The sequence below is a fragment of the Neltuma alba genome, unplaced genomic scaffold (assembly GCF_004799145.2).
Source record: "Neltuma alba isolate B1F8T4 unplaced genomic scaffold, ASM479914v2 tig00010389_pilon, whole genome shotgun sequence".
Lineage (NCBI taxonomy): Eukaryota > Viridiplantae > Streptophyta > Magnoliopsida > Fabales > Fabaceae > Neltuma > Neltuma alba.
In genome coordinates, this window is record NW_021635292.1 from 585,063 (window position 1) to 612,360 (window position 27,298).

General features: G+C 32.1%; 1 protein-coding gene across 6 annotated transcripts; it reads right to left on the minus strand.

Moving 5' to 3' along the window:
- Nucleotides 1-230: 230 nt before the first annotated feature.
- On the minus strand, nt 231-26,591 carry LOC114756352 (lysine--tRNA ligase, cytoplasmic-like). Of its 6 annotated transcripts, XM_028945292.1 has the most exons (19): nt 26,581-26,591; nt 14,515-14,519; nt 5,730-5,855; nt 5,576-5,651; nt 5,198-5,266; nt 4,954-5,119; nt 4,768-4,861; nt 3,939-4,024; nt 3,177-3,295; nt 3,038-3,097; nt 2,740-2,865; nt 2,371-2,653; nt 2,171-2,270; nt 1,926-2,082; nt 1,215-1,358; nt 1,058-1,126; nt 797-940; nt 666-717; nt 231-498 (listed from the first exon to the last, which is right to left on the minus strand). In XM_028945292.1, the coding sequence occupies exons 3-18, from the start codon at nt 5,783-5,785 to the stop codon at nt 679-681; spliced, it is 1,788 nt and encodes a 595-aa protein (XP_028801125.1). In that variant the 5' UTR covers nt 5,786-5,855; nt 14,515-14,519; nt 26,581-26,591; the 3' UTR covers nt 231-498; nt 666-678. The 6 variants fall into 6 exon arrangements, with proteins under 6 accessions (XP_028801125.1, XP_028801121.1, XP_028801124.1 ...); XM_028945288.1 differs by lacking the exons at nt 14,515-14,519; nt 26,581-26,591 and adding an exon at nt 7,914-8,135 and having other exon boundaries at nt 5,730-5,904; XM_028945291.1 differs by lacking the exons at nt 14,515-14,519; nt 26,581-26,591 and adding an exon at nt 7,910-8,135 and having other exon boundaries at nt 5,730-5,860.
- Between the last annotated feature and the right edge of the window lie 707 nt (nt 26,592-27,298).

Sequence of the window (27,298 nt, forward strand, 5' to 3'; positions counted from 1 at the left end):
AGAACCAAATAGAGCCTGAAAACTTCACCCCATAATTAGGAACAGAACCTTCTCTCTTATATCATTAGACAACTGTGAGTTGGCGCTAGCTGCTATTGACCTGACTACCAGAGAAACATTATTTCGTCCCCCCCCCCCCCACCCCCCCCCCCACGCCAAAAAAAAGAAAAGGTAACTTCAGCTTCGTGAAGATGGAAATAAAAATCACGATATATTTCTGGCAAAAAGGAAAACCAAGCAATATGTTCTATTCAAATTATACCTTGTTAACAAGCAGGAGCACAACTAAAACTCACTTGTATCAATAAATTAAACACCAAATGGCAACGTCAAGTAATTTTTACATACACTCGTTGAAAGTCTCAAAAAATTAGGATCGCCTCAGTATGTGAATTTAAATAAATAATAGTGAACATAACTTTTAATTCGTCATTTTCATTTCTCCTATCTCTGTCCATATCATTTTCTTCACCGTCATTTCCAAAAATCAAGTCAAAACTGAAACCAAAAACGAAAAGGTATTCAGCGGACATGCTAGCGTGAAATCCTTAATTCACTGGAAGAAAAAGCTACTAATGCAGTAAAAACGCATGCTTCGCGGCTAGGTTTTATAAGCATGATATCATAAAAGAATTTTTCACTCAGATGAAGTGAGGGAACCAAACCAGATTAGAGTATTCATTCTTGAGGTTTCATGGCAGGGAAGAGAAGAACCTCCTGTTTACCCAAAAACATCAAAAACTTTAAGCAATGAGTGATCGCAAAGACAAAAGTAGGGGGAGAGGGAAACAAGAACCTTAATATTCTGTGAATCAGTCAGCAGCATGGTCAGCCGATCAATGCCCAAACCCCAACCACCGGTTGGAGGCAAACCGTACTCCAAAGCAGTACAAAATGTTTCATCCAAGGCCATTGCTTCATCATCACCTGATTGCCGATCCTGGAATTCAAAGCACATATTTTGAATAATTTTTTCAGTATAATTTGGGGAAGGAAAACGCCAAACATTCTAAAGAGACAATTCCATACAACACATTAGTATATCATATCTCAATACCTTGAGCTGCTCAGCAAATCGCTGGCGTTGTACTACGGGGTCATTCAATTCCGTGTATGCATTGCATAGCTGAAATGCAAGAGTCACATGTAGCATTAATTGTATTGCAGCTAACATGTTAAATTCAGAATTATTCACCAAAAGTTCAGGGACTAACTTCATGTTTATTAACAAACAATTCAAAACGCTCAGTTAGGCCAGGCTTTGATCTGTGCCACTTTGCCAAAGGACTCATTATCTCTGGGTGGTTGATGATGAATGCAGGATTCACACATGTTTCCTCCAAGAAGTGCCCCACAAGCTACAATATGATATTCATAGTCGCATAAGAATTAAGATACAGTTCAATATGGATTAAGATATCCAGAACAGTGCATACAGGTAAAAACGCGAATAATCAAATAACAGAGTAGACATTCAGTTTCCAATCTCGCAGAGTCATTGATGTCACAATTCTAACTTATAGAGATGCTACAGCTTAATGATCGAAAAAACTATTTAATAAAATTATTATATTTTATTAGGGCAACAACCAATTGTTTCACAGACTAAAGTGAAATACACATACACTTTTTATCCCCTATTTTTGTTTTCTTTTATTTTTCTTTGTGGTAGGAAAGAATGTATTGGCTCCTTGCGGAAAAATATATAACCTCATTATTCAGATCCAAAATACAGTAGAAGAAATATACTTTCCAATATTTGAGTTCTTATCATGTTCTTTAATTGTGGGATTTATCAGCATCAAGCCATAAAACTACCACTTGGACACATGTAAAATACTATTGATGCGTAATATCATCATAAAAATTTTGGCCCGAAAGGGATTGGGAAATCAACATTCATCCAATAATGACAAGGACATCACTTTATCCAATAAACGTGCTGTTGTTTCAGGTGGAGGGCATTTGATGTCAAACTTTAAACAAGCATCCCTCAGATATTTATTAGCTTCCTCACTGGATAAGTCCTTGGGGATACTTAGGCCTGCCAACTTCTCCAACTCCTCTATCATGTCAATCCTTCTGCAAATATCAAAACATCCAAATGAATCAATTAATAAAAAATACAATTTATTGCCACAATTGTTGACCATCAATATACAAGACCTACCTGAAAGGTGGAGTGAAGTCAATCTCAATTGGATCGTTATCTATCCCATTTGCATGGTATTTGATTCTATAGCTTCCCTTTGTAAGCTCCTTAACCATACCTATTTGAAGGTTTCAACGTCAGGAGATCAACCCGGTCACTTGAAGAGAATGTTCCACAATTAGGGAATGATAAAAGGAAAAAAAAAAAAAAAAATTTACCACTCAACATTTGCTCTGTAATCTCCATTAAGTCATTATAGTCTGCATAAGCCATATAGAACTCACATGTAGTGAACTCAGGATTATGCGTCAAATCTATTCCCTCATTTCTAAATTGTTTTCCAATTTCATAAACACGGTCCAAACCACCAACAACTAGCTCCTTAAGATAGAGTTCAGGTGCAATTCGCATAAACAATCTCATGTTAAGGTCATTGTGATGAGTTACAAATGGACGGGCTGCTGCTCCACCAGCAATCATGTTCATCATTGGTGTTTCAACCTTGAAGAGGAAGGCAAAGCGGGTAAATGAAAGGGCCAAAAACAGCAAAAGGAAGTTGGCCTAAGCACGCCGCGAGTGAAACAAACCTCCAAGAAATCAAGGTCATCGAGGAACCTCCTAATATAAGAAATTATTTTACTCCTGGTCTTGAATATTTCTCGAACCTCATTATTCAACATCAAATCCAAATGGCGTAGTCGATATCTTGTTTCCTACAAATGAGACATATAAAATATAGTCAAATTACTACATAGCCACCTATATAACACTTGTAAAAGGGGCCACACAGACAAGGATGATTTCCTGCCCACTAGTATTTGGCACATAAAGGAGATAAAACAACAAAGTAAGAGCTTGAAAATTAAAAAAAAAAAAAAAAAAAACCTGATCCTTTAAAATGTAGGCTTCAGGATTCCTGGGACTTCCAGGCGTCCATACATGTTTCTGCATATCATTAAAGAAGTAATGATGTGAATATATATGAGCCTCAGCAGCATTATAGATCTAAGGAAATTACATTCACCTTCAAATTTGCATTATCAGCAGCAGCTGCAGATTTTTGCCTTGGCATCATGTGGAGACAATGGGACAACAATATAAAAGTCCTGGGGAAAATACTTAGTTCTCCCTTCTTACTTTTCCCTGGAACACAAGAAAAGGGAAGCATGAGAATTTATTCAGAGTGCAATCGGGTTAAGTGAATTTTAATTTGGAAAAAAAAAAACAACAACAACAAAAAAAATAAGACTTGCCACAAGCATCTACTCCTCTTTATTACACACAAGGACAGATATCATGCCATTCCACGTTCGCTAAATAGGAAATACTTTCAGAGCAATTGTTACACTTGACATGATCTTGAAGATGTCTTAACAGTAATGCCCAAGCATAACTTTCCTATCGTTAGATTGACACTATTTACTTTCTTTTTAAAAAAAAAAAACACTATTTAATATGTAATTATGCATATTACTAAGAAGGAATAACAGGGAATTACAAGGCATGAAATCAAACGAAACCATCTCATGTTAATGAAGCAAGAAAATTAATAGGAAACTTTCTCCCCCCAAAGTAAGTATATTTGCTAGAGGGGGGATAAAGAGGAGGAGAATATTATCAGAAAAAAAAAAACCATACTGGTAAAAAGAAATAAAGGCAATTCACTGGATTTATACCTCAAAATTAAGGGAATCAATAAACCAAAAAGGAAAAACAATACCCCCCCCAAAAAAAAAAAAAGGAAAGAAAGAAAGAAAGAGAACAACTCAGATGTTGCGTCCCAAACCTGGAAAGCCAGTGACACCAACAATATCACCACGCTTCACGTTAGAATGGAACTTGGAAAATTCAGCCTCATCCATGTCAGAGTTCCTGCACCACAGTAACACGCACTGTTTTAGTCCTGTTAAGACATTAAAAAATGTGAGAGAGAAAAAACAGAGCCCTCAAATAAGAAAATTGTGCACCAAGTGAATTAAAAACCGAAACTCTGTCAACTAAAAGATCATGCAATTTTTCATCTAAATCTAGAAAAATAGTTACTACTATCAAGACAGCACCATACTGCCACCAACTTGCTTTATTGATCTATTGTCTGATGTCTAATTTGCCAGAGAAATAAATACTAACAAGAATTGAATTGACATAAAAAGTATATTAAGAAATAAAAATACGATTGTCCCAAGGGAAACACTAACACTCAAACTGACAAGAGGCTTACTACAGTTTACATGTCCAAATAGCCACGGACTTCCGTGACATATGATTTAATATTTTTCACACAATATATCATTTAACATGCGCAGTGGTTGTAAAGAAGCTAGTTCACATGGTTCAACAACAACATATCAAACAACTGAAAATTGCACACCAATGTTAAAATAGTTTTTCTTTCATTCATAGGCCAGGGAATTGAACCCCTAAAATGAAGGACGCTTCCATTTTTCACTGGGCCAGGTACACTCCCATTCAGTACGTTACTCTACCTTCATCCCAAGATGAGTCATCAACATATGCGCTCAGAAATCAAGGATGGCTATCAAGAATTCATTATTTTATGCAATTCTCCCCTCTCAAAATATCTGATCTCAAGTAAAGGGCAAAACGTTACATGCCTTGCATCAGCCATAACCTGAACCTTGGAACCACCAGCATGCAGATCATAGAAGACTAGCTTTGCACCTGAAGACCGTTTCTGCATGATTCGCCCTGGAATAGCAGAATATGTAGAATCAATACATCAATACATAAATCATAAAAGACGCATAGAAAAATGACAATGAATAAAAAAATGTCATTACCAGCGAAAGACACAGAGATATCCTCAAGATGCTCCCCATTGCCCATCCCCCCATATTTATCAATGTACTCACTAATACACATAGAGACAGAAAATTTGTGGGGATAAGGGTTTTTTCCTTCAGCCTTCTCAGCTGCAAGATACTTCAGCCGATTCTCAAGGTATTGCTGCCAGGAAAATAAATGAAGGTTTCTTCATATGATAGTGCATTTGGAAATACCATAATGACAAGAGCTGAATTTTACCGTTGGGTCCATATCTTCATCATCAGCAGTCGCAGCTTTATTAGATGCAGAACTTTGCATTTCAGCTGCCTGAAAATAGAACATAAATTTATTTAAGATGTCCTAATTAACTGATCTGCTATTGAAATGCAGAGGCATGATCCTGACATGTCAGAGAGAAAAGCCTTTTTATCAATCCCCACCCCGTAAAGGGAAAAAGGGTTATGTGGCATAAAATCAAACGGATAACCCATATCTATTGTAGGATAACTCCAAGAATACAGTCGAAGCAACTGCCAAAGACTCATGCTACAAGCGCATCTCACAGAAGCAGTAATAAAAACCATCCAGAAACAGAGAAATAAATACATATTTCTGGCATTTCAGAAGAAGGAGTACCTTCTTGGCCTTCTCCTCCTCCTTGCGCTTTCTTTCCTCTTCCCTCTGCTTGTTCTTGAGTTCCCGCTTCAGTGCACTGTGAGGAAAGCCACAAAAACACATCAAGCAAGACCATAAATCCAAAATATGCAGAGGCAGGGTTCAGTATACTCACTTTTTGCTAATGGTTTCACCAGAGGAGGGGATCGGCTGTTCCGATGAGGTTGCCATAGTCGAGTCTGAGACGCCAAAACAATTCTGTGATAACAAGGAACGAGAGTGTGCTCCACAGCAATATCAGCTTACCTGTTACAACTGACAACTAGGGTTTAAGTGGAAACTGCCTTCACCTGTTCAGAAAACAAATAAACATAGATGAGACACGTAGCTAAAAAATTGTAAGGGCTAATAACTTATTGGATGCGAAATTTTAAAATCTAGTTACATTTTGATCAGTTAATTTGATTATTGGGGAAACATGCATTTTGTTACTTTCCACTTTAGACAAATGCACATTGTACAAAACATCTAGTCTAGTCCAGAAATCCCTATGGTCACAAAAATTAATGTTACAAACAAAACCAATCTCAGGATAAAAGAAAACACTCAAAAAAAACCAACCACAGTCCCCAAATCTACAAATCACAACTAGTGAACCAATAAATCTACAAATCCACATATCTACATATCCTTTTGAACGAGGAATGATTGAAACCTATGAGAGGGACACTGAAGATGCTGTGATTTCTAAAGACAGAGAATGAAAGTGAGCAAGCAATCGAGGTAGTTACACAAGGCGAAGTGCAGCAACACCATGAGACAAAGGTCAGAGATCACAAGCAACGGCCATTATGATGACAATGGCAAGTGGAGAGAGGAGAGTAAGGAAGAGGCAACAGTTAGTTTGATTTTTGATGATGGAGACTAAAGGGTAAAGACACAGTGCAAGAGACAAGAGCGACTGCAGCAACTGGATGACTAGAGGAGTAAGAGACTAAAAGAGTCAAGGTTCACAATTTAGATTATACTCAATGGAGTTTGCTCATCTCTTGCTCTGTGCCTTCAATCTTCCGTCTCCATCTTCAAAAATCAAACAAACTCTCACTGTCCTTCTTACCCCATGTCTCCACTCGTTGTTGTCATCATAGTGGTCATCACCTTGACTCTCTAACTTCTATCTCACAACCTCGCTATGCTACACCTTTTCCAATTACCCCAATCACTATCAATCTCCATTCTTCAAAACTCATAGCATCTCCGATCTCCCTCCCACAGGTTTCAATCCCTCCCTATTCAAAAGGATCAGCAGATATGTGGATTTGTAGATCTAATGAAAAACGAATTGATCGAAAAACCAAACAGAGCCAATTTTAAACACTAGCTGAAACCAATTTACCAAATGAACCGGAACCGAATTAGCTAAAATATTTTAGTTAGGTTAGTCAGTTAACCCGGTTATTAGGCCTCTTTTAGGGTGTTTTCTGATGCAAGGCATATATAGATGCCAAACCACAAGTATATGCAAAAAAAAAAAAAAAATACAAAAAGGATTTTATATAAGTGACTTTTTCAAGTTTCAATTAGATATCCAAGTAACCACACACCATATCCCAACAAATAATGCCATCAAAAAGCTCCTGTTTCATCCAAACCACAAAGATGACTAATTCTCTAACTTGCAGAATAATAACAAATAATCAAGGATTGAGGGTGAAAGAAAGAGTATACAGAATCTGCTCTACACAAATAAGTCGCTAAATGAAAAACAAAAGCTCATTTATTGCATCGAACAAATAGATCAAAATTGCGAAGTTCTTCAGAGAAACTCAATATAGTCAAACCTTTACAAGGTGAACGAAGCCATTCTGTTCCCAAAGGACTATAGAAAAACACACAGTTACAGCCATCGATTACTAATATTTATTATTCAAGACGATTTCAGATCAAAGAAGCTTAATAAAAGTTCAAACAACCCTGTGTTTTTTAATCATTCAACAAAAATCAAGCATCAAAGAGGAAAGTTATGCCACTAGCTAACCTACTAGCAATCTAACAAATGTGTCAGTTCGCAGAATACCATATAAATAAGTAAACCAAAACCAGAATTAAGCACTCCTGAAGAAACCTATACACATTGTCAATCGGGGAATTCATCGAGCTCCATAGGCGCGCAAACTTTTAACAAAGATGAAAAATTCGATCCAAGCATGAACTGACGGAATCGAGCCTATCAACTTAAACAAACTAAAATATTCATTCACTGATGAAACGTAAAGAGTTGTATAATCTACCGTGAAATCCTAGCATAAACGGGAAAAAAATAAAGAAATGCAAAGGGGGTAAAAGTTATTCTACCTACCAGGAGAGAAGGATAGGGGCAGAGAGTGAAGCCGACGGGAGAGAGCAGAGGCGACAGCTGCAGTGACCCCGACGGCGTGTGGAGACCGAAGAGTGAGGACGAGGACGAGGACAAAGGACCCAGAGGCTCGAGCGAAGACAGAGTCGAGAGGGCGGGAGCGACCTGAGAGTTCACAGTTGAGGGTTGCGAGGCGCAGCGACTACGCAGTGCAGGGCCTAGACACAGAGGGCAATACGGCAGCGCTTTGGACTTGGGGTAAATTTGTTTTCAGTTTTAACGGGAATTAGTACTGCTCCGCTGTACTATCCAAAAACGGGAAAACGGGAAAACAAAACAAACAAACACACTGAAAAAACGGAATTGACTTCAATTTTTTCGTTTGTTTTTGCTTTCTCAAATTTTTTTTTTCACGGGATAAGGTCCAATTTAATTCTAAAAGTATTTTTTAAGAGCTGTGGACTTTCAAAAGTTTTTGTAAGAATAATGTTATCCCAAAAACATTAAAAATATAACAATATTGCGCCACTCATTAACAAAGTTAATTCAGACTAATAGTTGACCCAATTTGGATCAGTTAGCTCTAAAAGTATTTCTTTAGGTGCTGTGGACATTTAAAAGTTTTTTTTAAGAATAATTTTGTCCGGAAAGTGTTGAAAATATAACAATGTCGCCCCACCCATTAGCAAAGTTAATTTGGGCTGATAGTTGACCCAATTTGGTTGAGTTGGCTTTGACACATAAAATTTAGGAAAAATGACAACAACAAAAAAGGAAGGCTGAAATTGTGATTTCTCATTTTAGAAAGCTAAGGGTTGAAAATAACAAGAAAAGAAGTAAAACCAAGTTGACTTCCTTTTCTTTAAAAAAAAGAAATTCAATCCTTTGCCATACGCCACCGTGGTTGCTGGCAGAGTTTTTTTTTTCGTTGGAAATTATTTTAGGGAAAGTGATGAGATGGAATTTGATCCCACCACCCCATAGTCATTTGAGCTAACAAAAGAAAAAAATGACCCTTGGGCCACCAATGATTTGTTAATCTTATCATGCCAAAAAATATATATATAAGTTAACTTATTTATTCGGACTCTAACTCATATCAACAATTTATTTTGAGAATGACAAGTCTTGATTAGGAAATAACAAATCTAAACCTAAGATTAATAAAGTGTTTTTCTGATACATAATAAAAAATAACATGTAAATTAATTAAAAATGACAACAATTTATCTAGAAATGATTAGTCTTGATTATGAAATAACAAGTCTAAAGTTAAGATTAACAAGATATTTTTTTCCTTATACATAACATAAAATAACATGTGAATCAATTAAAAATAATATTATTAACCTCAAATCTAAACTTGTCATTCCACAATCAACACTTGTCATTCTTAGATAAATTTTTGTCATTTTTAATTAATTCACATGTTATTTCACGTTATGTATCAGGAAAAAACACATTTTTAACCTCAAGTTTAGAATTGTCATTTCTCAATCAAGACTTGTCATTCCCAGATAACTTGTTATCATTTTTAATCAATCCACATGTTATTTCCTGTTTTATATATATATATATATATAAAACACCCTGTTAGTTTCAAGTTTATACTTGCCATTTCCTAATCAAAACTTATCATTGTTAGATAAATTGTTGTCATTTGTAATTAATTCACATGTTATTTCAGGTTATGTATAAAGAAAATGTCTTGTTAATCTTAATTTTAGACTTGTTATTCCCCAATAAATTGTTATCATTTTTAATTAATTCACTTGTTATTTCCTATTATATATCAAGAAAAAAAAACACCTTGTTAATCTCAAGTTTAAACTTATTATTTTTCAATCAAGACTTATCATTCTCATATAAATTGTTATCATTTTTAATTAATTTACATGTTATTTCCTGTTATGTATCAGGAAAAACTTCCTGCTAATCTGAAATTTAAACTTATCACTTCTCAATCAAGACTTGTTATTCCTAAATATATTGTCATCACGAATTGTTAACTTATATATGTTTTTGCATTGATAAGTTAAGAAACAATTGGTAGCCTAATGGTCATTTGTTTTTTTTTTTTTTTGGTTAGCCCAAATGAGTAATGACCATGGGGTGGTGGGATCAAATCCCACCCCACCACTTTTCTCAAATGATTTCTCATGGCAAAAAAAAAAATTCAATCAGGAAAAGAAAACCAGCAGGGTTTGTGAGGGGTTAAACCTTTTTAAAAAAACAAAATGGCATTTTTGTCATTTTTCTTGAATTTCAAAATTTCAATTTGAGTTTACTTCCATCTCTATCATTTCTACTCTTAACTTCCTAAATTGAGAAATCATGATTTTAGCCTCTCCTTTTTTGCCTAAAATTTAATGCCATGTATTATCACATATTATGCCGCTTCAGCATCATCTTTCTCATCTTCACTTCTTTAGTAAAAGGCAAAAGAATAGTTCATTCTGTGCCCACTGCGTGTCTGCGTTTACTTCTTTATCCTATACTCGTTCAACTTTACCTAGAGGTGTTCAATTTGCCCATCCTGTCCCGTCATAATCCCGGTCCCGATCCCAGTCTCGATGAGTTTAGGACGTGACAGGATGGGATGTGGGACAGGATCTTCCGACCCCGTCCTGTCCCAGGCTTTTTTTAAAAAAATTTATTTATTAATAATTATTATTAAATTATGCAATTTACTTATTAATAATAATTATTATTATTTTTATAGTGATTTTTAACTCTTAAGTTGTAGTATTATCTCAACAAAATCTCCTTCCTCAATAAAATAATTTATAAAACCATTACATAGTGTTTTTTTTATGGTATTCTTTTTACAGTATTGTTTTTATACTTTTTTTTATACTATATAATTGAACTTTGTACATAATATTTTTTTAATAATGTTTTTATCTTTAGAAGTTCAATGAAAAATAAATATTATAACATAAAAATTTCATATAAAAAATTATAGTGTTTTTTTGTAAAAAAAGGGGGAAACAGGACAAAAGTTTTGTCCCGTCCCGTGAACACCCCTGACTCTACCCCACCTCTTCTTCTTAGACCTTCCCTTCATTCCTTTATCCCCTCCCGACTCACACTCATCACTTTTATTTTTTGTTTTTTATCTAATTGCTGTAGTTTTCAGTATTAAGTATAGGTCCTCACTCTCACTCACTCACTCTCTTTAAAACTCCAACACCTATTGAAAAAAAAAAACTTGTACTCCAATCCAACCAAGCAAGAAGATGCTCAAATGCTTCAATAAATAGCTATCAATCAAGTCTAATGGATACTTCTTCAAAATTGAATAGTATTGTAACACTTTATTTAGAAACTTGCCACATTTAACACAATATCAACATCATTACCATGTTAATAAAAGAAAACAGGTTATAAAAATTGTTCCAAACTTCTTTACTCTTTGCCACATAACTATGATATAAAAAAATAAGACAACCAGCTAGCAATACGATATATCATGGTTACAAAAGAATCATAACTACTAGTTGTGCATAACCATGTTAGAAGTATATAACCATGTTAGGAAAGTATTATACTTCTAACATGGTTATAAAAAGTCTTTCATGAACCTGATTGACACAATTTGTACGTGACAAGTAATATAACAAAACAAAATTTAACTTATTTCCAAAAACTCCTCAGAAATGTTCAATCATGGATCTATGGCCTGCAAAGCTCTCAAAAGAAAATTTATAATTAAGGACATATTAATAGTTTTAACATGAAAAATATAAAAAGAGATGCATAACGAAGTCCTAGGTGGCAAATAAATAATAATTAAACATATCTAGAGTTTGAGGTGCAATCACCCATGAAGTTGACCTCACGTCTTCAATTCCTTCCCCACCATGACTCCTCTACTGCTCTTACCAAAAAATGTTAGAAGTAACGGAGTGAGACTACTATCTTAGTAACAAAAACTCCTACCCATCTCACCTACTAGCATCACTCGAAGGTGTTAGGTGGGAGTAACAATTTAAACAATCATTAACATATTACTATCACATAACAGGAAACAAATATCACAAACATATAAGCTAAAGGCAATATCAGCATATATGCATGCTTTAATCATCATTCATTATCCATTACTAATCATTCAATTCTCGACTTATATCCTCCTTATACATGCCAACTTGAATCCATGGGTTCAGTCCTAATCATATGACTACTGACTCTCACAAGCTTTCCACACATGTGATGCCAACTAACCAAAGTTGGCAAAGCACACGCTGGCCACAAGTTCCTCTAGAAAAGGAGGATGCTGCCCCAATAGGTTTACTTGCTCAGTGTCTTAGTGGGGATGCTGACCTCGTAGGATACTATCTCGGAATACTCTTGGAGCGTTGCAAATGAAAGGATCTTACCCTTTCTAAGAGGCCAACCATAGTGCATGCTATGGAGACAAACCACGTAGTAATATATGTATATCAGTCTCCATTGCAACTCCCCTAGGTCATTCTTTAGGGAGGTTATGTAGTTTATGACATTTGAAGATGAGGAATCCTAAAAGAATCCTAGAGTAGGGGTTATGGGCATCCAATTATGTAATATTCATAATACTCCCCCTTGGATTCTACAATGAATATTGTGCCTCATTAAAATCTTACTTGAAAAAAATCTATTAGGACCAAAAACTAGTTGAAAAAAAAAAGGAGTACATAATATTTACTTCCCTTAATGATAACATAATTTTATGTCTTTAAGTTTGCATATTTCAATACTGTACACTAACTTCTTAAATGTTCTAGTCGACAATATCTTAGTAAACAAATAAGCAAGGTTGTCACATTACCAAATTTGCTAAACATCTATATCACTACTCTTTAAAAGACTGTTGAGTGAAAAAGAACTTTGGAGAAATATGTTTTGTTCTCTCTCCTTTGATACACCATCCTTTTAATTGAGCTATACAAGCTATATTATCTTTATGTAATACTGTTGGAATTTGTTGTTCCAGGGAAAAATGACACATTTTTTTTGAATATGTTGAATTTCTAACCTCAGCTAAACACATTCTTAACATGCCTTGTGAATTACAATTATTTTCGTATGATATGATGAGGTAGCTTATAAAATTTGTTTTGTTGAACACTATGAGATAGCTATATCCCAACAAATCAATACATATCCTACTTGTTTGAGACTTGCCTTTATGTGGATCTAATAAAAATCCTACATCTGCATAGCCAATTAGTTGTGATTGTGATTTATTAGAATAAAATAATCCCACATCAATTATCCCTTGGAGATATCATATGCTTAATTCTATTCTAATGCCTTTTTGTTGGGGAAAAACTAAATCTTGCCAAGGAACTTATGGTAAATGTAATATAAGGTCGTGTTAAATTAGCTAGATATATTAATACACCTACGGCACTACGACATGGTACTTCAAGACCACAAAGTTCTTTCTCATCCTCTTGAGAGCGAAAAGGATCTTTATCCTCATCAAGTGATCTTACAACCATCGGAGGAGGCAATGGATGCCTTTTATCCATATAAAATTACTTTAATATTTTTCAGTATAAGTTAATTGATGAAGAAAAATTTCATTTGCTAAATGCTCAATTTGCAAGCTGAGACAATGCTTTGTTTTTCTAAGATCTTTTATTTCAAATTCTTTCTTTACACAATCAACTGCTTTTTGAAGCTCTTAAGAAGTTCTGATTATATTTAAATCATTTATATAGGCAACAATTATGACAAACTTTTATCCATATCTTTTTATAAAAACACATTAACAAATTGGATCATTTTTATAACCTTCTTTCAACATATACTCATAAAGTCAGTTATACCACATTTTTCTAAATTGTTTCAATCCGGATAAGGATTTATGCAAATGAATTGCTTAATTTTCTTGAGAATTCTTACATGTTTTTGGAAATTTAAATTCTTTAGGGATTTTCATATAAATCTTAGTATCTAAAGAACCATACAAATATGATATAACAACATCAATTAGACGCATTTTAAGTTTTATGTGTACTGCCAAACTAATTATATATCTTAAAGTGATCGCATTCACTATAGGAGAATATGTCTCTTCATAATCAATATTGGATCCTTCTAAAAACTTTTGTGCTATAAGCCGTGCTTTATATCTAATGGTTTCATTTTTCCCATTTCATTTGTGCTCAAAGACCTATATGTACCCAACTTGTTTTACACCACTTGGTCAGGTCCAAAAACTTCATATTTTGAAAGTGAATTTAACTCTATTTGGATTGCGTCTTTCCATTTTAGCTAATCATCTTTGTGCCTATATTCTTCAATTGATGTAGATTCAAGATTCTCATTTTAAATAATTATTTCAATAGCAACATATTATGAAAAATGTTATCAACAATTATATTTTTTTTGGTTCCATCTTTTTCCTCTAGTAACATAACTTATCGAGATCTCTTCATTATTTTCAAGTACCTGAGCCTCTTCTAGAGTCTTTTGATTAGTTACGTCTTGGTCATCTCCTATAAGACCTGCCTCCTCAATTTGACTATTGTAATTATTTGCTTCCTTTTTTTTCTAGGAGTTTTATTTTTGAAACTAATTGCCCTATCCCACTTCATGCATAGCTTGGTTTCACTTGTACTTTCTAGTTGTTATACTACAACACCAATTCTAATCAGAGCATTTTCAACTGGAATATAAGATTTGGTAATTCTCTTAGGCTTAGTAAATGCATTTGACAGTTGATTTGGAATATTTTGGAAATGAATTATGTTTTAAACTTCAAGCTCACATTATTGTGTATAAGGATCTTGATGAGATAATGATAATATTCTCCATGTAATTAATTTATCTAGCTACTTATTATCTTCCCTTAATGTTAGAAGAATTGTCTCATTGAATGACAATCATCGAAACATGTCGTAAACAAATCTCCTATCAATGGTTCTGAATACTTAATTATAAAAAGAGATTCACAGCCAATATATATCCCTAAGCTTGTTTGGGCTCCTATCTTTGTATGATATGGTGGAGAAATAGGGACAAATAACACATATCCAAAAATTTTAAGATGGAAAATATTTGGTTCTTGACCAAAAAATAATTATAAAGGGAGAATTCATGATAACTTGTTGGCTTGATGCACATAATTACTGTTGCATGTAAAATTGCATGTTCCTAAGCTAAAATGAGAAGTTTTGTTCTCAAAAGCATTGATCTAGCAATTAATTGGAGGTGTTTAAGAATGACTCTACTAGGCAATTTTGAGGGTGCACATAAGCAATAAATTTTTCTACTATTATTTCAATTGCCATGCAATAGTGATTAAAAATTTGAGATGAAAACTCACTACTATTATCAAGACAAATCGTCTTAATTATTTGGTTTGGAAACTATGCTTTTAATCAAATTATTTGAGCAAGTAATCTAGCAAATGGTAAATTAGGTGTTGATAACAAACACACATGTGACCATCTTGTAGATGTAGCTATTAAACCCATAAAATATCTGAATGGTCAACATAGTAGATGAATAGGTCAACATATTTAAATTAAGTATTGATAAAATATCCCCTTGGATATGCTTTAAAAATGTGGAGGATTCAACCCCAACTTTTATCAATGAAGGCCTTGTAATTAATTTGTTTTAAGAACAAGTAACACATGACAAATCTTTAAATTGAAGAATCTTCTGGTTTTTTAATGAGTATCCACATAAATTTTCAGTAATTCTTCACATCATTATTAATCAGGGATGACCCCAACCGGTTATGCCACACAATAAATGTATTTTATTAGTAAACGTCTGATATACTATAGCATTTGTTTTAATTGTACTAATATTTGTATAGTACAAACCAAAAGAAAGTGTTGGTAATTTTCTTATGACACATTTTTCTCCATTTCTTACCATTGTAACATGTAGATATTCAATATTCTTCTCATTTATAGTCTCAGCATAACATCTATTTTGGTGGATATCTTTAAAACTTAATAATTTTTTTTGAGACTTAAAAGAATATAAAGCATTACAAATAACAAATTTTGTTCCTCTAGGTAATATTATAATTGTTCTTTTAGAACCTTCAATTAGTTTTGTATTACTCACTATATAGTATTGATGCTTGTACTATTTATTGCTAGATAAGAAATTTTTTTTTTATCTTCCAGTATGGTGTGTGCTGTAGCACTATTTATGGGGCATATATCTTCATTCTTGTGCCTAACAAAAGGAAAAGAAACATTCATATTCTTTACCAAAAGAAAAGAATTACATTAAAATAAATTCCTTGTATACCATGAGCAATAATGCTTTTAAAAGAAGAAAAGGAAGTAATCATAAGTAAAGCATAAACTAAATTACAAAAGCATAAATAAAGAAAACTAAAACATTTTCTTTATCCAAACTCTTCTAATCATGATTCTCAAATAAATTGGCCACCTCCAAGTAGCATGAAGGCCATTAACATCATCTAGCTTATTGATATCATCGTTCATGTATGCAAAATTAATTATGATTCTCAAAGAAATCAGCCACCTCCAAGGAGCATCAAGACCATTAACATCATCTAGCTCGTTAACATCATCATTCGTATATGCAAAATTTGCCTTCACATCATCAATTTGAAAAGTCAAATTTGCTTTCACATTATTTGAACTACTTTTTATAGAGGCTTGAGAAAGTTTTGCTAGATGCTGAGACATATAACAGGTACATAACTAATATCCTTTCATACCACACCAGTGACGTTAATTTTCAACAACTTTGGTTATTCTTGTCTTTTTATCTGCCCATCACCAAGTTTCTTCTTCTGGCAGTTATTTAGATTATTAATTGTTACCACCACTATAATAACGAAAATTAATGCATCCACTGCCATGACTGCAGCTGCAACCAACACATGACGATGTGCACACACATAATAATTATTGTGTATAGTCATTTTCACTTTAAGGAATGGAGTTGATCCAGTGGGACAATCTCATGATTTTTCATTAATAGCTCATTATTTTGTTCATCCACAAGAAGACATGAGATCAATTTAGAATATCTATTAAAACTCTTTTCACAATACTGCTTTTACAGGAGCAAATTTAAAGCATGAAAAGTTGAAAAAGACTTTTCTATTAAGTCCTCATTGGTTATTTTCTCACCACATAATTTCAGTCAAAAACTTATTTTAGAAACCACTAAATTATATTCAATCACAGTCTTAAAATCTTAGATCCTCAAATGCATCCATTTATAACGAGTTTTCAGCAAAATTATTGTTTTTTTTGTGATTATAACTTTTTTTCAAATTATTTCACAATTCTAATGAATCTTTTACCATTAGATATTTAGCTTTCAACCCTTCATACAAATGGTGGCTAAAGAAAATCATGACCTTAGCTTTGTCTTGGGTAGTTGCTTCATTTTTTTAGTGAAATAGCATTTCCTAGACTCTTAGTGTCTAAATGGATTTCAACATCTAAGACCCAAGATAAATAATTTTTCCCTATGGTATGAAGGGCTATAAACTGAAATTTGGTAAGATTGACCATGAATCAAACTAAAATGATAATAACAAAAATTAGGATTATGACAAAATTGATTAACAATGAAACATAATAAATAAAATATTAGGATTCATGCGTCGCCCATAAATAAATTATACCTTTAAAATTATAAACAAAAATAAATAAATCATGAAGAATAATAAATAAACACACATGAAGATGGACAAGAGAAACAACACAAATAATGAGTTACAATGTACTCCCTCCATCCCTTATTATAATATCCCATTTTCTGAATAGGTTTGTCTCTTTTTATAAGATTCTTTTTAAGTTTGTCTGAACATTTAATGCTCTATTACCTGTTTTACACCTAGTTTAATGCATTAATACATTCTCTTTTCTTATTTATCTCACTATTACTCTCTCACATTTACCCATTTATATATGGGGTATATTTGAAAAAAAATTATATTTGCTACATATTAATTGCTTTTAACTAATTTTAATTATTTTTTTAAACTGCATAATTTAATTAAAAGGATCTTATAATAAGAGATTGAGTAATATAATATAGAGCCAATGTATATAAATATACATGGGGATGCTGTAATATAAATAAACATATAAGTATTATAGTAAACTAACTAATATAAATAAATATACATTTATTGTATATAAATATTGACGTTTTGAGTTAAAACAAAAAAAAATACTGCAATGAAATAAATTAAATAAATGCAAATTCACAATGAAATATAAATAATAAATAAACATTTAATTATATAAATTACATGATATAATCATATACATTACTATTAGGCATTATTATAAATAAATTATATAAACAGCATAAATAAATATAAAAAAATATAATGGGGGAGAAAAAATATAAAAAAAGTATAAATTATACACACATATACATGAGAGTTAAAACAACACAAATAAAAGAATATAAAATAACAACGTATACACCAAGTGAAGATGATACACAAATTATGTCAATTATAAAAGAACATAAATAACATAATATTTTACAATAGAACAAAATAAAGTGACTTAAAATAAAAATAGAATGATAGCATAATATAAAACACAAAGGAAGGAAAAATAATATAACATTAAATAAAAGATAAAATATATAATGTAATAGCAAAATTAAAATGTATAGAAAAGAACAATAGAATAACATAAAACAACAACAAAATATAAAACATGATAATTGAGTAAGAAGATAATAGAAAATTAATGTGTAGCAAATGTATAGAAAATTAAAATTATACATGATGATTAAGGAGATAAGTGGATGATGGGAAGAATACATTATTTTATAAAGAGTTTAGACCTCAAACTTTTAAAGCGAAGTCGTATTGATAATGTATTATAAAATGAGAAGGAATAAGAAAAACCATAGAGTAAAAGGAAAAACAAGAGATATGAAAGACCATGGCTTTTTGCTTATTCACTTTGTCTCATGGTGTAAATGCCTTATACATAGCATTTATATATAGGCCTCTAAGCATTGAAGTCCTATACTAGGGTTACAAAGAAATAAAGAATATCATAATGATATTAACAATGAGAAACCCCTCCCAAGTCATTCATTAAAGAGGTTATATAATTTATGACACTTGAGAGTAAGGAATCCTAAAAGAATCCCTAGAGTTAGGGGTTATGGGCATCCACTCTTACAGTATTCATAATAAAAAGTGGTTTATTATTCACTTTGTTGTTTTGTATTTTTGAGTAAGAATATGAATATTGTAATTCTCAAAGTATAATATGTCTAAGAATACACAAAACGAGAAGGAGACATTTATTAAAAAGACTTTTAGTTTTCAGATAAGATGATTTTTGTTTTAGAAAGAGGGGAAGAGATAAAATGATTTTTAACAGAAAGAAACTACACCACGCGGTGAAGCTAAATACTTAAAGCCTATTTGATATGCTGAAAATCTCACGATAGAAAAGAAAAATATTGATTTTCCATCAATCATGACTGTTTGGCTGTAACATTTTCCTGTGATATAATCCAATTTCCAGTGGCAGTAGATTTTTCAGCGTATAATGGAAGATGAGCTTCCACCAATTTTGGAGGGAACCGAGCTTTCATCACACGCAGGAAAATGCCAAAGACCACATTATCCTTGAAATTTGAATAAAACCCTAGGCAATTGTTCCATAACCTCCATGAAAAACATGAAAGCTGGTCATATCCCTTCCAAAGTGATAGTTGGGAAGTGTTATATGTGAAATTTGTATGGAGAGTTCTATTAGCAATGAGGTATAATATTTTCTTTACTGCTATTTGAATCTGTTAAGTATGTCGTTAATATATTGTAAAATGGAGTCCGTGCAACAATGACAAAAAACATTGAGATCAAAATAAGTAAGTATAGGTCTACAATTTCCTTTTTTTCCCAAAAATTCTTCATCGTTCTTGAGAAATTGAATTTTAAATTTCTGTAGGAATAGTTGGAAATTTGAAATCAACATGGTAGAACAAATCTACTGCCCAAACAAACTCGCATAGTGCATGTCGCCTCCTTTTGATTTTATGTTAGCAAACACAAATGAGAATGATGAGAAGCAAATACAATAAATAGTGAGGTTTGCAAAATGATTTTGGCATGCTGCTCAACTATTAATACTAAAATAGTATATATGGTGGTCAAAGAACTACTTATAATATGTATTTATGGTGCTGATCTTCTTTTGATTTGCTATGCTTTCAGTTAAGAGAAACAGAGGTAGACAGAGGCAAATAAATTTAAACTTGATAGGATGATATTTGAACTTGCTGCAAAAAATGCGAATTTGCCCATGTGATAATCGAATTATTTCCTGCATAGAAGAGAAATATGTTTGAGCAAATTCAAATGTGATGTAAGAATATTTGAATTGCTTTAGAAAATTCAAAAAAGCAATTCAAATTTGATGCAAGAAAATTTGAATTTGTTGCATCAAATTTAAATCAGCTTGCTCTTTTTCTTATTATATTAAAGTTTAAATTTCACCAGACATAACTTTAAAAATAAAATGATTTTTTGAATGGATCTTATGGCATTAGAAACAAGGCTCTGTGAATTTTACAATGATATATCATTTGCCTAATTTGTATTTAAATTAAGAAAGAAACATCCACTAAAAATTGACCTTTAAAGAACACTATTTACAACAATATATCATTTGCCTAATTTGTATTTAAATTAAGAAAGACATATCCACTAAAAATTGACCTTTAAAGAATACTATATGATTTAATCTGTATTTAATAACATGGTATTCTATCATTAAGGGTAGCATGATAAATTGCACAATTTTCTAACTTATTTTCATCTAACCAAACATAAAATTTTTCATCTGCTCATTTTTTATTCCAATACCTATCAAACAAGCCCTTGGCCGGAAATTTTCTATTCCATTTAGTCTATTCTTTTCATTCTTTCCATTCAAACCAATTCTTTCTACCAAACGGGCCCTTTGTATTCTTCTGTTTTCTTTTTATAAGAGACAATTAACCAAACGGGCCTTTTGTATTAAAAATGTTGGTTAAAATTAGTTGAATATAATAAATATGTTAAAGAAATAATCTTTTAGCCAAAATACCTTCATTTATGTGGAAGAGAAAGAATATATGGTGAAGAGAGAATGTGTGCGAATTAAATACAATTATCGAGTAATGTGAGACATTAAATGGGGTTAAAATGAAAAATCAACAAATTAAGACAAGTTCTGAATATCTCTTATAAAAGAGAATAAGCCATACTCTACAACTATCTCTTGTAAAAAGGATCAGAAGAAGTAGCAGTAAATAAATAGTAGCATACTCATAATATGTTAATTAGAACTTATGTGAATGCTAACCAAGTTATGTTAAGTTTTCATAAAATTATAAAATAAAAATAAATTTTTAAAAAATAAAATGATGAGATGAAATATTTTTTGCTAACATAAAAATAAAAAAGTGTGCTAATAAATTAAATGTCTGCTTGCATTTATATATAATTTATAATCTAATTCATTTTAGTTTTATTTAAATTCGTGTGAAAAATTTAATTTAAATGTATGTTAAGAGTAATGCCATCCGTTATGACTTATATGCATAGAGACTAATGTGAATTAAGATAAAAAGAATACCTTATTCAATTTCATTTTTGAACTATTAAAATTAATACAAAATGTATTTTAACCATTTGCATTTATACGCAAGGCAACTTTTGCAAAGGGACAGCCTTTGCTCTACACATACAAGAAGGGGACCTAATGGGATGTGATGGGCACAAGGCAATGCAAAGTTTGCAGTAGAGAATTTATACACACCCACTCACACACACACACACACACACACATATATATATAATGTAGAATTAAAGTACATTTAGCGTACTAATTATTTTCACAGTAGCAATGAGAATTTTAAAGTAATTTATGGTACGAATTTGTCTTTAAAATTTTTTTAGGAGCAATTTTGTTATATTTTTATGAGCAATTTTAATCTTGTCATTAATTCCATAAAATGTCTGTTAAGTGAATGTTCATTCAGCACCTTTAAGCATTTTTTAGTAGCATTCAATGTTATTCTAATTCCACATCACATTGGAAGTTTCAAATCTAGTTTACCCTTATGGTCCATAATGACAATAGTAGTTTCTAAAAGACAAGAATAAATAGTTGTAATTAGGAAGAGAGTTGAATAAGGTTAATGAAGTTGAATAAGAGGAGTTTGGTAGTGTGTAAGTAGGTTATGATAATACTAAAGGGTTTAATAGAATAAATTTCTCCCTATCATGATCGCCTCCTCTCTCATCTATCCTCTATCTCTCCACTTATTGTAACTGTTTCCTCTAATTTCCCTATCTTTCTCTCCTTTTCCCCTTGTCTAGATTATGCTTCTATATCAGTGGTATTTGAGCAACAATTCTTCAATTTTGTCTAACACTAGCACCATGTTTTCTTCTGTTTCTTTTTTCAAAGCACACTCTCCTTATATACCCAAGAAACCTTGCATGCTTGCTTGACATTTCCTCATCTGTGATAAAACTTCCATAAAAAGCCGAACTACTCATGCAGTTTGAAGAGAAGAGAAAGACAATATAATTTGAAGGGGACGACTCTTAAGAAAATTCAGTTTTGAAGATCCATTCCTGAGACATTTCAATGTAAGCATATATACTTACAATTATGTGTAACAAAACATACACAAATATAACAACTTGTGAATTCAAAATTGGCAGATCATCTGTATGATTTTGAGTAACATGAGAGCTTAAATTTGACAGAGTATTTGAAAGTTTGGAGTTTATTTTTTAAGAATTTCAACCACTTTGGCAATACAAGTTGAATTTCATTGACTTGACAGCTCATAATCAGCTCCCTATTAGTATGAACATCAACAATGTGTAACAATGGTTCTCCTAAACTAGCTACTAACATTTTTAAATCATAATTTAATAATATTAACTATGTAGAAAAGAAACTTAGTATAAACTTTATAAAAACTACCATGCTTATAAAAAGAAACTTGATTTACAAGAAATATTAACCATGATAGAAAAGAGTTAAACTAATTATTCAACATGTCTGTCATGGTTATAAGAGCTTTACTAAACAAATTGTATGAAAACCACAATTAACAATATTTCACATTACAAGGTCTTGAGCACTTTGAAGCCCGAAATGTTATATTCAACCACAAGCTTTTAGTTAACTAGTTTTAAAAGTTATTGTGGTCTGTGGATCCATAACTTACAAATACAAGCAAGCACCTAGAGGCCTTTGGCTTTCTACTAGCATGCAATCTAAAAAGTATGTAGCTAATACAACCAATCTTAAATAAATTAGAGTATGCAAAATGAGCCATATATAGCAATATACAAATATCCATCATTTAATAAAAAGAAGGCTATATAAGAATAACTTGATGGCTAAGCCTCTGGCACCTTCCCTAACGGACTAGTCCCAGAGCTATCACCTAAAAATGTTAAACTGGGGGGTAAGACAAAAGCCTTAGTAATCAACAATCTTACTCATCAAGCATACAAGTAAGTAAAGTTGAGGTGTCAAGTGGGATAATTACAAAAGAACATAACATTCACGTTTGTCACATAGTTACACACATATCAATATATAGTATTTTAATCTTAACTTGACTTGATTTACTCTAATTGAATCCATGGACCAGTACTTACTAATGTGACTGGTAACTCAATACAACAACCTTACTAATCAAGTGATATGAACCAACCAAAATCCACAATTACAAGAATGGATTATGGGCTCCCTCTCTAGTTCACTAGCAAGGTGTCATGTGTCCTAAAATACACAAAAAAAAGGGGCCAAAGGATCAACTAGTGTGCATCTGACGTCCTACCATCTTATTACCTTCATAGTATGTATAAAATTCACCCATTTATTTTCTCTATAATATACCTTCCATCAATCAAAATTCACCATCATCTCTTATATTTGTACTCATGAGTTTTGTATAATAATCATTTATCAATAAGGCAATAACTTTTCACTTTGCCAAAATCAAGATTTCTAATGTCATTCATTAACATTAATCTTCAAAACTATTTCCCAATAAAATTATGTTCCACAAGACAAGTTTATACAATCATAATTTCATAACTATATTTCAATAATATAATGTATCTCAAGGCAGTTTAAACAACAATGTATCTCATTGCTCAATCATAGGTCAATGGTATTTCGAAAATCTCATGTAATTCAAAATCACTCACAAACATCATACAAGCATGCATAACAAGTGGTAAGTAGTTACCTTTCACCAAAGTTATATATTACCACAAGCAAGCCAGACCCTGTGCTCAAACCAACAAATCATAAATGGTGATCTACACAATAATATAACCACATTAACACTTTAACTAATCAAGTGGTTAAGCAAAGCAAAACTGAAGCTTTAACCTCTAACAACCAAAACCTCAAGATAACCATAACCCAACTATTACAACATTAAACTTAACTTCTCAAACCATCAATTAACTCATTTTAATCATCCATTAATCTCAAATTACATAATTTATCAAAATCCTCATCAATTTCACACTTAGGTTCTAAGCCTTAAAATTACATTTGAGAATTTTAAGCTCTATCAACAATCCAAACTAATTAAACATCAATTCTAACTGAAAAATTAGGCCCTAGCTCAAAACTCAAAAAATAGCATAAACCAACCATTAAATCAAATCAAACTGCTATATTATCATAACTTAACAAAACCTAACTCAAAAATTAAACCCTAGCTCAAAACCCTATATAACTTCAAATCCAATAAAACTAAACCGATTAAACTTTTAATCTAGTCCATATAAGTCATTTGAACTTAGAAAATTCACTGGAAACCTCAGCCCATTCAAAAATCATCATAAACCCTATATTTCAACTATCTCAAATATGAGAAATCTAAGATGAAAGGATAGAAATGAGGTTAAGAATACTTATTTTAACGTTTAAAAGCTAAAAAAAAACTCCTAGATGTCAAAAATATCAAGGCCTAGCAGAGCCAAGAGCACCCACCACGACCTCTTCTTCAAAACTTATATTTTTTAGCTCAAAATTGTGACTATTATACAGGTTTGATGTGTCCATTGTAGCCAATGACACAACAACAGTGACCCAACTTTAAAAATTCATAATTAATTTGGAAAGCTTGAGATGTCTAGTTTTCAATGAAAAAAAAATTATTCAAAAATATTATCAATTGGACCCTGAAAATAATGATTTACCAAGACTATTTAAAAATTTATAGGTAGTAAGGTGGCCTAACTTCAAAAATTCACAATTCACTCTATACATTTTCAAAATTTGCAAATTACGTTCATTGAAAATATTGAAATGTCTACTTTCAAATACCAAAAGAATCATTGAAAAATATTATTATTTGACCATTTAAAATGCTCCAATACCAAGACTTCTTTATAAACACAGATAGATATAACCTCTAATTATCATCCTTAAGGTTTCTAAGGCTCAAACTTCCAAATTGAAATACTTTCATGGTCATTTTCTCACACCAATTATCACTTAATTAATACTAAACCTTGAAATTAAAATCTAAGATGTTACACAATATCTGCAAGTTTATCCTTCAAATTTGAAAAATGATCAATGTGTAGTCTTGCAATATTAGAATTCAAGTTTGGTGGATCTTCAATAAGAATAGCATCAAATTTTAGCTGTGGGAGGGTGACCCAACTGATTATTAGTGTGAAGTTCTCTAAATGTTGTAGATTTGGTGATTACAACCTCAATATCAATGTTTCTGACAACGTCATCAATATTTTTCTGTACCAATGTGACTAGTTCTATCTTGTCCTGTTGTTTGTTCACTGAGTTATAAGGATATGGAGAGTTGTCCTTAGAGTTCCCCTCTATATACAAAATCAGTGCTTTCATTAGACTTTTCAATATGGGAATGAAGTAAATTTTTAGAAAGATAATGGAAGTTGTTTTCTGACAAAAATATTGACGAATTAAACAAAATTGATAACCAAGCAAGCAATATAAGAAAAGGTGACCAACATCATTTTGATAAACCTTGTTTGACCCTAATGCCTATTTGGCACTGATAAGAAAGACATCATTCTATATCTTTGCAGCTTAGCCCATCGAATTTCTCTTAGGTATATGAAAATCTTGACTCAATTTTCTCTTTTGACCAGTTATCGAAGAGTTCCTCTTCTGACCCATCATTGGTACACCAAAGATGGTGAGTTTCTCTTTTGAAGAGCTATCATCATCTAACTCGTATTGATGGGATATGGCCTCGAAGCAAGATAATTCCATTTGGGATGATATGTGTCAACTGGAGTGTTGGACTCTAGGGACATCCTATCAAAAAGTAGTCTCGAGACCAACTGGATCTCTTCTACATTCAAAGAGGTTGATAAATTAGAGACGATGATTTCTCTTCATAAGAGCTGTCATCATTTATTTGGTATTGCCAGGGTTGTGGTTTGTAGTAGAGAAACTATAGCTTGAGAGCAAGATAGTTGAATTTGGAATGATACATCCCACCATTGTTTGTTGGAGTGCTGAACTCTAGGGATTGCCTATCAAGAACAAATATTGAGAATGGTTTAAACTTCTCGATGTTATTTTTATAGTATTCATTGGGACAATTCTATTTTTTGGTTGTCAAAGCAAAAGATCAAAGCATTTTTGTGAGAGAGATGAACAGAGGTAAGCACAATGAGAGAAAAGTAGGTGTAACAGGTAAGGATTAGCAACGAAAAAACGTACAGAATGATACAACTATGAGGAGGGACTATGGATGTATACACGTGTGGACAGCACTGCAGAGGCCTTCCACTTGTTGTTCTCTCCATTTTCCTCCACTTAGCCCTATACGACCCCATTTTTCATCTCTCAGCCATTGCCCATCAGTATTTTTATTCCCCTCCACTGAGTGTGTATTGAGAGCATTTTGTTAAAAAAGGGGTGAAGGCTTTCAAGTCTAGTCTCTATATAAATATATATATATTTATAACACTAAGAAATATATACTAAATTACTTGGTAATACTATCGAAAAAAAATTTATGATATAATATAAGGTTACCTTGATCAAAAGTATCTATTGTTAAGATCTGCAAGTTATAAGACAAGAAAATCCATCTTAAATTATGGAACAAGAAAGAGTATTGTTTGAAAATTGAAATTAAGAGTAATATAAATATGGGAGATTTGTAAATATTCCGTCATTTAATCTCTTAGAGAACATCTAAACTAACACAATCACTTCTCATAATTTGTCACAGGACAAATAACTATAAGTTAGATTTGATCATGTATCACTAGCGGATATATGAATTCAAAATGTTCATTGGTCAAGATTGTCAGCATTTTCCAACAAATTGTGAATGAACAAATTTATATGTCAAGTATGAAATTTACA